The sequence below is a fragment of the Pezoporus flaviventris genome, unplaced genomic scaffold (genome assembly GCF_033815535.1).
Source record: "Pezoporus flaviventris isolate CSIRO_AGI_PZ_B2104156 unplaced genomic scaffold, CSIRO_AGI_Pfla_v1 ptg000078l, whole genome shotgun sequence".
Taxonomy (NCBI): domain Eukaryota; kingdom Metazoa; phylum Chordata; class Aves; order Psittaciformes; family Psittacidae; genus Pezoporus; species Pezoporus flaviventris.
Window position 1 is genome coordinate 19,258,383 of NW_026892626.1, and position 12,388 is coordinate 19,270,770.

A 12,388-nucleotide genomic window follows, 5' to 3' on the forward strand; every position below is an offset into this window, starting at 1 on the left:
TCTAGGCAAGAAAGATGGATGTAGGTTCCTAGGCTGTATAGTTTAGATCACAGGAGCCACTATTAAAAGCTATCAGAACAAACACTTACTCTAAACCCGAAGCTGTTTCCATGAATGAGAAAATGCTTTGACAGCGTGGAATGCCGCTGCAGAACATCTGGAGTGCCTTCTTGGGCTAGAGTTTAAATGTCATTGCACGCTCGCTGTTTATTTTCTGTCTGGTATACATTTACAAACTTCATTCATCCCCTGAAGGAGGCAGAGCACCGTGTGAATTAATCTACCTCTTTTCAAGGTGTTTCACTGCTTCTGATGACAAGTAAATAATGAGGAGGAATTATGGGGGATTAACCTCTGATGCTTCCCGGAAAATAGATTTGTAGTGTCTGTAAAAGTCAGGAAACAAAGGTGATAATCTCTGAAGAATATTTCTTAGCAGAAGCAAATAACTGGGGCAGCAGCATGCAGTGATACGCAGGCCAGAGCCTTCCCTTCAGGGATCCATCCCACTTCCAGCCTGGTCCGGCAGGACCATTTCTTTCAAGAGACTTCCAATCGCAGTGTAAAGCCTTCCAAGGGAGGAAACCTCCATATTCCTTCACAAATCACTGCAGAAGGAAATTGCTGTCCCTGATAAAGTATACACTTCCCATTTCACTCAAATGTGTCTAATTCCAGCTTCCCATCAATGGGTAGTGCTAAGCCTTTGATAGATTAGAGAGCCCTTTCCTGTCAGAGGTCTTCTTCTCAGACTGGTGCTTGTGAATCACAACAGGAGTGTAGAACTGGAAGGGACAGCATGGGCCATCAGATCCCATTTCCCTGCAATTGCTGGCAGCCATGTTAGAAAGTCCATTTCAAACTCAATTTTAAAGCTAATTGCATGCCTTGCCCCCAATACTCCTCTCAGGAATCTGTTCCAGAACAGCATTTCTCCCAGTCAGAAACCATCTGATTTCCAGCCAAAACGTATTTGTGCCAATTCATACCTCTTTGTTTTTGTGCCAGTGCTGCCTGTTCTCTGAGGCCACTTCCCTCCTTCCTTGGTGCTCACCTGCTTCTGCTTTTAGAGCAAGGGATGAGCTCCCTCCCCAGCCCTCCTCTCACTTGGCTGAACATGCCCAAGGCCCCTCAGATGAGCTCTTCAGTCTGGAGGTTGTCCTCGGGGTCTGGCTCTGCCCTGTTGCTCTCCCAGTTTATGTTCCCAGAGCAGAGCTGATGGGAATAGTGGGCATTCCCATGTCTAAACAGAGCCAACCTTCACCTGTCCCTGCCCTGGAGCAGAGTTCTGCTTCCCCTTCATGAGCCTTTGCATGGTCCCAGCCTGACCCTTCTGCTTCTCGGAGGTGCAGCAGCATCTCCAAAAGGGCTTTCCGGTCTGTTATGTGGGAAACCTGGTTCTGATTAGGGCCTTGCCTTTAGCATGTGCAGGTTCAGGCTCTACCAACTGGTGTAAGGAAGGGCTCCTCACTGCCTGCCATGGCTTTAGAGACGAGAGCAGAGCTCCTCCACCTTTCTCCAAAGCAGCTGATCTCGACCCCTCCCCAGACTCTGGGGCATGAACTGGATGATCCCCAGAGGGATCTGTCCTGGCAGTTCCCACATAGGGCCAGCAGCACTGGATGGCCTCTCTCGGCTGGACACTTCCTGAATGCTGGAAGTGCTGAATGCTGGGGATGCACTCCTATTGCTAATTAAGGTGAATAAAAGTGTGCAGATAGGCAGTGTAAATACATAAGCCTTTAAAAGCAGAACTGTCAAATAAAGTGTTACACTCCATCAGCTCCTATTGCCTGCACTGGCTGAACATCACCAGACGCTTGGATAACGCTCCGATCTGCTCATGGATGCGTTTGACATCCATGCAGGAGAAATACACATTCTATGATGAATAAAAAGAGTCAGAGCCCAGGCAGCAGGCATTTAAAGCTAAACCATTTGTTTTAGAGGGCTTTACATCCAGGCTGTAAAATTTCCTCTGGGCTGGAAGCTGGTGCCTGAGAAGAAATAGTCTCTCTGTTATGTATGATTTGCTGCAAATCCTATTAGTCTTCTGTACAGCATGTCACAGGAGAAGAGACACAGGGATGTCAGACCAGGGCGTTTTGCTAAGCACTGCAGTTCAGATGTGTGCTCAGTGTAAGAAAGACCAAAGCACTGTGACTCTTCATTAAATGGTGTCTGTTTTGAGGGTTATCTTATAGTTTTGGAACCGAAAATGATCTCTTGGGTTTTATTTTTATGTGATATTGGGAGAGTTTAGAGCAGGCTTGTTGATGCCAGCAGACTCTCTGTGGGTTCTACAATTTGGAATACATGTGTTTCCATGTCTGAGGAGGGCTCATCTCTCTCAAGGTAGACTTAGGCATAACAATAATACGTATTGTATATGTGAAAACTCATGCATATGTGAAAGGACAGATACCTGAGCTAAGCAGAGCAAACCCATTCTATGCAGGGCTTCCCGTGGATGCCAGTCTGTCCCCACCTGAGGATGTCACCCCCAGTCCTGCACATGTGCCCCCTCCCTGCTCCATGACCCAAACTTCAGCTACTCGGGGTTTTCATTGAAGGTTCAGTTCTGGTTGCTGAACCTGCAGCACCCGCTGTGCTCCCCTGCGCCCTGGTGGGCCCCACAGAGCCCCAAGGACACCTCAGGCAAACCCCTGCCACCAGCCCAGTTCTGCAGCCTCCTCTGGGCACCGAGCAGGGCAGGAAGCTTGGGAGGGGATGTGAGGATTCACTCCTGTCAGCTCCAGTTAGTCCCCAAACGTTCACATTACCGTAATGCAGTTGAAAAGGAGTTACAGGAAATGATTTAGAGGACACAAGACACTGCATTTCAGAGGTCTCATGTGTGCCATAAAAAATATATTATGAAGGAATAATCTCTCTTGGAACTGGCGCTGCACAGAGAGAACACATGTCCAGCTGAGAGCAGCATTGAGCTTTCGTTCATTATGGGAAAGCCTGTGCTTTCTCTTCTTCAATGAATGTTTTTCCCAGCTCTGGGAATGGAGTTCATATTGGAACTTAATTTTTTTCTTCAGACGATGCTTTTGGCGTAATCGCAGCACAGCTGAGACTCCAGTGGCACGGTGCCTGGGGCAGTTCACAGTCCCGAGGGATATGGGTCAGATGAAGAGTAAAGTCAGGGCCCTGCATTTTTGGAATGTGAACTGCCAGGAGCCAGGCAATGGAACCCCCTCAGGGACAGGGGAGCAGAGCAGAGCAGGCAGAGCATTAAGGACACTTTCTGTGGAACATAAGAGCTCTTGATGCCCAGGTGTAAGAAATCAGGAAGGGAAGGCAAGAGACGGACCTGGAGTCAAAACTAAACGGCAGGAATGAAATGTACAGGCCGTGGTAGCAGGAACAGGTATCCTGGGAAGAGCATAGGGACACTGGCTGGCTGTTCAGGGATGTGGTCAGGGATGCCAAGGCAGTGCTGGAGCTGAACTTGGAATGGATGCAGATAATAATGAGAAGGGCTTCTATAGGTGTGTCAGTTAGAGAAGGAAGGTCAGAGAAAACGCATCCCCTCAATGAGCCAGCCTGACAAACTGGTGACAATGGATGGGGAGAAGGCTGAGGTACTCAGCAACATCTTCCTGTCAGGCCTCTCATTCCACAGCTCTCAAGTGGATGGACTGCAAGACAGGCACTGGGGGAGCAAAGTCCCTCCTGCTGTAAGAGATCAGGTTTGAGATCCGTGATCTTCCCAGAGCCAAGGGGAACTGGCTGATGTATCTGCCAAGCCTCTCTCCATCATATCTGGTAAGTCCTGGCAGCCAGGTGAACTCCCCTGGGACTGGAAAGGGGGGAACACTGCACCCCTTTTTATAAAAGCTAGAAAGGAAGACCCTGGGAACATGTCATCCTCAGTGCTGTGCCTGGGAATACCCTCATCAGTGACACAAACAGCGGGATCAAGTGCACCCTATTCTCTCTCCCCCTCTGCTGTACTCCAAGGAGAACCCCCTGCAGTCCTGATCCAGCTCTGGGCACCAACACAAAAGGGATGTGGAGCTGTTGGAGCGAGTCCAGAGGAGGCCACAGAGATGCTGCGAGGGCTGGAGCAGCTCTGCTCTGGAGCCAGGCTGAGAGAGCTGGGCTGGGTCAGCCTGGAGGAGAGAAGGCTCCTGAAGGAGAGACCTTACAGTGCCCTTTCAGTATTTCCAACCCAAGCCATTGTATGAGTCTATGTTCCCCCTGAGGTTCATACAGCAACAGGGACATTTGGAGCAATCTCTGGACTTCCCCCATGAAATCTAGGCCATGGCTCATCAGCGGGGGGCGTATGATGGAGCTCTGCCAGCTTCCTCCCACCCAGCCCTTGCCCAGAGCACCTCTGCATGACGGGATGCACAGCTCTGCAGTTTCCCAAAGCAGAGAAGGGTCACAGCCTCCAAATACTCCAGCTCACCAGTGCTCACAGCCACACAAAGCTGTAAACGTACGCTGCACTTTTCCAGTGCCTGCTCAGAAGCCCAGCAGTGGCCCTCACACACATTAACAGGCAGCTCTGCAGCTTCTGCCATGAGGATCAGGTGCTGGCTTTTTGGGTGATCTGCAGCATTCAAATGCTGGTGGTTTGGGGGCAGGAGTTCAGGTGCAGAAGATGTGGTTGCTGCTGGTTTAATTGAGGGGGCATTAGCAATGGCTGTGCTCCTCAATTCCTCTCTGTACTACAGCAACGCCAGCACTGGTCTGCTGCAGGGAGGACCGCGATGGCCAGGATGCCAGGAGCTGTGATGTGCCCCAGTGCCACAGGGCAAAACCTACGAGGAAGAGACTCCTGGGAGATCCCAGAATGAGGGAGAGGAGGAAGCTGAGAGACACTAAAGCATTTCTTCCCTTCATAAAAATCCTTCCAAAAGCCAAAGCTGAGAACTGGAGGTGGGAAGTGCCAGAAATGTGGAGCTGAGAAGAGGTAGTGGCTGCTCCAGAAAAACTGTGAGGAGGGAGACTCTCAGCCCCAGCCTGCACCAGTAAGGCTGGGCATGAAGCTCCTGGAAGAGCAGCTTGTGAAGGCGTAATCGGTCTCACCTACTAGTGCAGCTCCTGGCACCTAAACTATGAACCCCCCTTGCTGCAAATGGCCCTTAGCTCCACCGTACCAGCAAAGAAGCTGCTTCCTGCCCCTGCCCACGGTCTGCCACCTCTCCCCAGGCTCCCAGGAGACAGCAGGCTGCCCTGCGGAACCTCTCCACTCTGCTCCTGGGTCTCAGAGGGCTACAGACAGGAGACCTTGCTGGAAGGGGCTGTCCCAGGGGACCTGTCCGGACGTTCCCCTGGGGGAGCTGGAGGATTTCCGCAGGAGCCACGGGCGGGGGGCAGTGGGCTGGGACGGTGGTGATACAGAATGCACTGGGGGGAAGCAGAGGGGAGCAGGGCAGGACAAGGGGCCAAGGAGCTAGCTGTAGCGCGGTGGTTTCTGCTGAGGGAAGGGAGCGGAGTTGGTAGAGGCCATGGGCGCTGCCTCCCGCCCTGGCCCGCACCCTCCCTGCTGCCGGGAGCGCTGGCAGGGGAGGACGTGGCACCGCTGCTGGGTCTGCGGGCCGCGGGCTCTGCCCCGGAGAACGGGGGAGCAGCGGGGCTGCAGCGCGCAGGGGGTTGCCCTGCCCAGCCTGGCGCTGCCGTGCCCGGTGCCGCCCGCGGCGCCCCGCGCTCCCGGGCCCCGCCGCTGCTGTCAGCGGTGCTGAACGGGCGCTGTCCGCGGTGTCGAACGGCAGCGGCGCTCGGCGGCCCCAGCGCGCTCCCCGCGCTCTCGGCGGCGGCGGGGGCGGGTCCTGCCCTCCCCTCCCCTTCCTCCCTCCCTCCTCTTCCTCCTCTCCCCGCGCCGGGAGCTCGCTCCCGCCTCCCACCCGGCACAAAGTTTAGCAGCAGGAACTCGGGCGGGAGCAGCGCGGAGCCGGCGGCACCGGAGCGCAGCCGCTCTGAGCCCAGGCCGCCCCGGTGCCCGGCGGGGGGCCGGCGGCGACCGTGCCATGCGGGGCTCCCCCTCCCCACCGGCGGCGGCGGCGGGGCGGGAGGGCAGCGGCGCCCCATGCGGCGGGGGCGGCCGGGCGGCGGCTGACACCATGTGCGCCCGGTGCCCGGGGCGAGGAGCGGGGAGCAGCCATGGCCCCCCCCGCCGCCCAGCCGGGGGTGCCGGGCGGGCGCGGCTCTAAGGTGCCCCCGGCGCGGAAGCTCCTCTGCATGTGCAGCCTCTCCCTCTGCCTCACCTACCTGTGCTACAGCCTCATGGGGGGCACCGGACCGGGCGCTCTGCGCTCTCCGGCCGCGCTCCCTGGCACGGCGACCCCGCGGTCCCCGGCCGCGCTCCCTGGCACGGCTCTCCCCGGGCCCCCGCGCTCCCCGGCCGGCTTCCTGGGAGGCTCCTTCGCTCCGGACCCCTCGGCGGCCCCGGCGCGGGCCGGCAACAGCAGCCAGGAACGGGCGGCGGGGCCCTGGCCGCGGACGTCGCTGGCCCCCGGGGAGGTGATCACGGCGCAGAGCGGAGCCTTCGAGAGGGACCCGCAGGAGTCGAGCACCACGGACGAGGAGCTGAGCCGGGCTGGCAGCCCGGGGAGCCGCGGCGGCAGCAGCGGCAGCAGCAGCAGCACCACGCCGGACTACGGGGAGAAGAGGCTGCCGCAAGCTCTCATCATCGGAGTGAAGAAGGGGGGGACGCGGGCGCTGCTGGAGGCCATCCGGGCGCACCCCGACGTGCGCGCTGTGGGCACCGAGCCCCACTTCTTCGACAGGAACTACGAGAAGGGGCTGGAGTGGTACAGGTGAGGGCGCGGGAGCTGCGGGGCCGCGCGGGGTATCCGTGCGCAGGCGGTCCTGGGGGTGCAGTGCTCGGGGGATGCCCGGTTCTCCCCCAGGCTGGCCCCGGTGGGTGGCTGGCGATGGGGCCCGGGACTGGTGCGTGGGTCCGCGGGGACGCGGCGGGAGCGGAGCCGGGGCAGGCCGGGCTCTCGCGCGGACCCCTCGGCTGGTCGCGGTGTTGATTTGGAATGCGGCGTTCTCATGGGAGGGCAGAAAATGTGCGGAACACCCTCCTCTAAGTGCCGTGCCCGGAGAGCTCGGGCAGACCCTGGCAGTGCCGCTGCACTTGGTCTAAATGGGTCAGTGATTAATAATTACTGAAATAAACAAGATCGCGAGTGGCTCGGTGATGGTTGGTCGGGGCTCCGAGTGCAGGAGGACGCCTGCCTTCATAGAAGCTGCAGGGCTCGCTTCACAAATAAGATTTACTCTTTTATTCAACAAGTTCCGCGTCAGAAAGTTTTTTTTTTCCATTGACAAGATCTGATATTACCCGTGAAGAAGCCTCTACGTGTTCTTGTCTGACACAGGGCAATGTTTTAAGGGAATCTTCTGCTAAAAGCCCTGATTGTTAGAAAACAGCGGGCTGCAGTAATGAAGTGTTAAGTGCCTTGGCAGGTTTAGCAAATCAATGAACTCAGGGCTCGGGCTTCCTCTCTGGCTTTTAAAAACGCAGGGCATCCGTGGAACCTGCAACTTACCAGCAGTTTACGGTTAAAAGCAATCCATACTAGCTTCTTTGTAAGAAACAGTATATGGCTCGGCTGGTGAAGTTCTTTTTGCTGCACTTAGTGTGGTATTTGCTCTGAAATGAAGGGAAAATAAATAGAGGCAGCAAGTTAGTTACTGCTTGAATTATCTGGTCACTCTTTATCAAATAGACTACGCAGTCTTCATGTCAATGGCATTTAAATGTGAGGAACTCCAGGCAATTTTCTGTGGCAGTTGTGGAAGCAAAGTCTTCATAACACTTATTTGCTTTAGCATCTGCTAGACTGTGTTGAAATGCTGAGGGATTTTTTGGGGGGGATTTCATCAGCAGACATCAGCCCTGAGAGTGTGTTTGTCTCCAGGAGTGTGCTCAGTGTGCTGTACCAGCATGGGGAAGGAATAAAGGACTGACTGTGCTGCTTGTTTTTATATATATCATTTCAGACACAGTATCTTATTTCACTGAATTTTCTTGCAGGAAAGGTTTGCCTTGAAAAATAAGTCTTAGAAACTTGCTGGAACAGGCTAGAAAGTGGCATATAAAAGGTTTGGGTTTATTCAAAATAGGCAGAAGATCAAGCACTGAGTATGGCAAGTAGCTGCCTTTTCATCTTCTAAGTCATGCTACAAGGAAAGGGCTGGAGAGTGGGTGTAACTCCTCTCGTGGAGTGAAAGGCACACAGAGGTTTTCCTTCGCAGATGCATTGTGAAATCTTTCCTCCCTGCAGCAGCAGCTCTGGGGTTTGTTCAGCTCCTTTCCAGCATGGGCGCTGTGCTGTGCTGCTGGAGGGGCTGGGTCACGGCTGGTCTGTGAGGATCCAGGGCACAAGAGGCTGGGGTGGATTCTCTGGCTGTGTATATTGACTGTATAGGCTGTATGATAGATTACGCTGCTGTGTATCTGCTGTTGTGCCTTGAGGATGTTCCCCGGTTGTTTCACCTGAAGCCATCTCCACACCGGCCCAACCCCAGCAGTGTTTTCCTCTCTCCTTGCACATGTCTGTCAGCCTCCCTGGGAAGGAACCAGGTCACCCCGCGCTGGTGGCTGCACCTCGGTGAGCGACAGGTTTCCCCCAGAGCCACACCGGGACCGGGCTGTTGCCCTGGCGCAGGAGGCGAGTGCGCTTGGTGCTGTACGTATACGATGGAGGGGGAAGGTGGCCATCCCCACTGGCTGCTCTTCCTTCCTGCCCTTCTGGAGCTCACCTGATTGAGCTCACCCAAGGCGGCTGCTTCCAGCTGCAGCCCAGGATTGGTAATTGGAGATCTTTCCTATCCACAAAAATACCGATTTTCTTTAAGCAAAGAAGCAACTCTTGACGTGTTTATACCAGCATCTCCTTATAGCCACCTCTACTGCTTGTTTATGTTTTGCATATAACACTTCTCTGTACGCCTTATAAACTGTTAGCTTTTAATGCTGTCAGGTTTTCCCTTATGTAGCAAAATAAGGGAAGAGCAGGCCCTTGGAGTTCCTCGTTTTGTCATTCAGTCCTGAGGATGTCTTCTGCTCCGGAAGAGAAGCAGCTTTCCCAGCTTGGTTTCTCTGACTGTAAAATGAAGACAGCACTCAAACACTACCATGTCCTCTCATGTGTCCCATGCTGTGTGCTGTGGGTTTGCTGTCTTGGGACAGTCAGCTATGAGCCCAGTGCCTGGGTCTGTGTGGGGACAGTAGTCAGAGGCTGAAGTTGTGGTGCAAGCAGAGCCCCAGTGCCAGCTCCCCACAGCCTGTGCTGCTTTCCCAGTATCCTTTAGGGAAAGCTGTGCTCTGGCTCTGCAGTCAGGGTTTGTGTAGGAATTAGCTACCTGAGGTCTTCCTGCACATGTATTTATGCGCAGTGGGTCGAAGGCTTGTTTCAGTCGGTTGGTGTTGTGCTGCCAGAATCATTTGTGTAATTGTAATTTGTGATTCTGCACATCCTGGTGTTGGGATGTCTGAAGGACAAGTGCAATGATGCCGCTTGCCTTAAACTGCACTTAATACACCCGTGTACATTAACTCTTGTTGATAAATTTCCTAGCGTGTCTATTTAATGCAGAATGTAAGCTGACTGCTGTTAAGCAGTGTGCTAAAGGCTGAGTGGGAAGTGACTTTTAACCTTTCCTTCTGTTAGCAGACTGGCGATGCTTCTCTCTGGTGTGTTACTGGCATAGCTTCATCGCTCTCTCAAGTTGGGGACATGGCTACGTAGCAGTAAATGTTATCTTTGATGATGAACTTTGCTGACTTCATCCCTTTCACTGTGCCAGGATGTGGTCCCACTGTGGATGAAGGTTGTGGCCAGGGGCCGGTACTGCCTTTCCTTTGGAAGTTGCTGGCTGCTCTTTCACCTGCTGGTTCCTTCTAAACCATGGGACACACGGTCCTTCCCTGCAGGAACTGTTGCTGATTTCCAGGCAGTGCCTGAGCACCCTCCTTCTCCCTCTTGTGCCCAGGGCAGCTCTTGGTGCCCACCTACCCCAGGCATGAGGTGACCCTCACATGCAGCAGGGCTGGACCAGAGCCTTTTGCACAGGGATATGCTCTCTCCAGTGTGATGCTCGTGCCTCAGTGAGCCTGTCCCACGCTGTGAACTCTGCCCTGAGCTGTTCTGCAGTTGGAAATGAATTGAGAGCCTTTCTGAGCAGAATGATGGGGGGACTTTGAGGCCTCTGAGCACGGAAGGAGTTAAGTTTGTATCTGTGAATATGAAAAGTGGTCGGTGCTTCAGACCTCGGGCTTTGGCATCTTGGAGCTCTCTGAGCTGAACAGAATAGCTCAATGCTCCAAGTCCACTGCTCCCACCACAGGCTCAGCACCGTGTGGTGGTTCAGTGCTGCCCACACTTTCAAGGTTTTTTTGCCATCCTGTGGTTAGCAGAAAACTGGAGATTTGTAACAGTATTTTGAAAACAAATTTGCGGTTTTAACAAAAACATAATCCCCACAATGAAAAGAGAGCAACTGCTAGTGGTGGACTGAAATTGTGGAGCTCTAAAGCTCACTGATTTGAGGATTATTCCAAATAATCAGGAGTTCAATTCTACGTGTACCTGCACACTGCTTTACTCCTTGTTTCCCTGTCGGTGGAGCCTTCACAGAGAAGCTGCAGCAATGTCTGTAATGAGACCACGTTCCTCTTGCTCTGCCCTAGGTCTCCGTGTGTTAAGCACTTACACAGGGGCATAGCTTTCTGCGTGGCGCAGCCCCATCGCAGGCGCTGCAGGAGCAGTCACCATGACAGGCAATGAAGTGGCTTGCATGTCTAACGCTGTTTTTGCCGCCTGTCTGGGTTTTTTGGAGCGCTCTCGCCAACCGTCAGGCCTGCGCGTTGTGCTGTGAGCTGCTGCCCTCATACAAATCATGGATAACACCATGACAGGGAGCTCTTCTCCTGGTGGCAAACACGTGCTCTCGAGCCAGAGGTTCCAAGGAGCAGCTGTGGCTGCGGAGCCAGTGCTCACACTTGTATCCCTGTGGGCACTATCGCCTGTGTTGGGAAGCGTCTGTCACACACTGCTGCGATGGGCTCAGCTCCTGCACCGCCCTGCGGGCTGCGTGGTGGGACTGTCCCTGTGCACCGAGGCTGATCCTCCTCCTGGCTATTGCTGTGTCTGAGGAGTGTGATGAGACCCCCCTGCAGCATCCCTTAACAGCTGTTGGACAGCAATAGCTTGGGGCCGGTTCAGCTGCGGTCCCACACGGTGTGACCCTCGCTGTGAGCAGTAATTGTGTGGCTGGGTAGTGCCTGTGCCTCTGATCTGCTCGGGGTATTCAGAAAATCAAACCCCTTCCATCATGCTGTGAGGCTGTGCTGATGGGCACTACAGAACACCTGCAGCGGATGGATAGATCAGTGCTTGCTGCTAATGAGTGGCACCACTGCCGAAGGCTGGAAACTGCTGTATTTCCCTGCAAAAGTCCTTCCCAGCGTACAGTGCCCTCTGCACTCTGGTAACTTAGGGAAAGTGTATTGATATTTTTTTTCCTGGGACCTGCTGTGAGTTGGCTTTTGCTGAAATGTAGTGACTCAGCTGCCCTCTCTCCTCTGGATCTAATGCATCAGGATTAATCTGGGTTGAAGACTGTACAAGGCTGTACAGCTCTTTCAATACCTTGTCCCCTTGTGCCTGTCCTAAACCTTTAAGTCTGGGTTAGATCCCACGTGTGTGCTGGTTTTCCTAGCCCAAGTCTTCCATGACTTGGAAGCGCACACGCACACACCTACAGCACTGGCCTCCCGCTGGTGCTGAGGTCTGGCTCCCAGTGAGGCTGGTGCAGGGTTGGGGCTGACCTGGGTCCTGGGCTGGAGGCTGTGGCAGGGGCCAAGGTCTTGCCCGGGCACTCTCTGTGTCCTACCCATCTGGGGGCTGAAGAGAGGTCAGTCCAGCATCAGGCATGGATTTTCTTCCACATCCAGAGCTAAAGGAGTGAATTCACCGAGTGCCAGAGCTAGGGGCCTCCTGGCCCTGTGTGCTGAGCTGCTGAAGCCCACCCTGCTCCCTGATGGGCAGCAGACTTCTCCCAGCCTTTCTGCTCGGTTTCAGCTCGGGGGATGGATGGGCTGCAGGAGTGATTCAGGCCTGTTTGCGGTGTTTTTTCACCTGATGATGGTTACCCGCAGGCTACTTGTCTGTAGCCATGGGAATGGCAGCTCCTCGCAGCACCCGCAGCCCCTCCATGCTGTGCCTGCTCCTCTTGCAAAGAGAGTGAGAAGCGCAAGGGGCCGGAGCGCCTGCAGGGCTGCTCACTGCTTCCACTGCTGTGTAAACCACTTGCAGCTGAGTGTGTAGTGTGTGGGGAGGCAGCGCGGGTGTGGGGACTCCGTGGCCATGTCCCACCACTGCAGCCCCTGGGTCCTGCCCTGCTGTGATCAACA

At 54.7% G+C, this 12,388-nt stretch overlaps 1 protein-coding gene across 1 annotated transcript in view; it reads left to right on the forward strand.

Annotated features, from left to right (window-relative positions):
* The first annotated feature begins 5,877 nt into the window (after positions 1-5,877).
* The window catches only part of HS3ST4 (heparan sulfate-glucosamine 3-sulfotransferase 4), a 57,807-nt gene continuing 51,296 nt past the window's right edge, over positions 5,878-12,388 (forward strand). Inside the window, exon 1 of the mRNA XM_061473297.1 lies at positions 5,878-6,779. Coding sequence (XP_061329281.1) covers positions 6,124-6,779 — 656 coding nt within the window. The 5' untranslated portion in view covers positions 5,878-6,123. The remainder of the gene's footprint in view (positions 6,780-12,388) is intronic.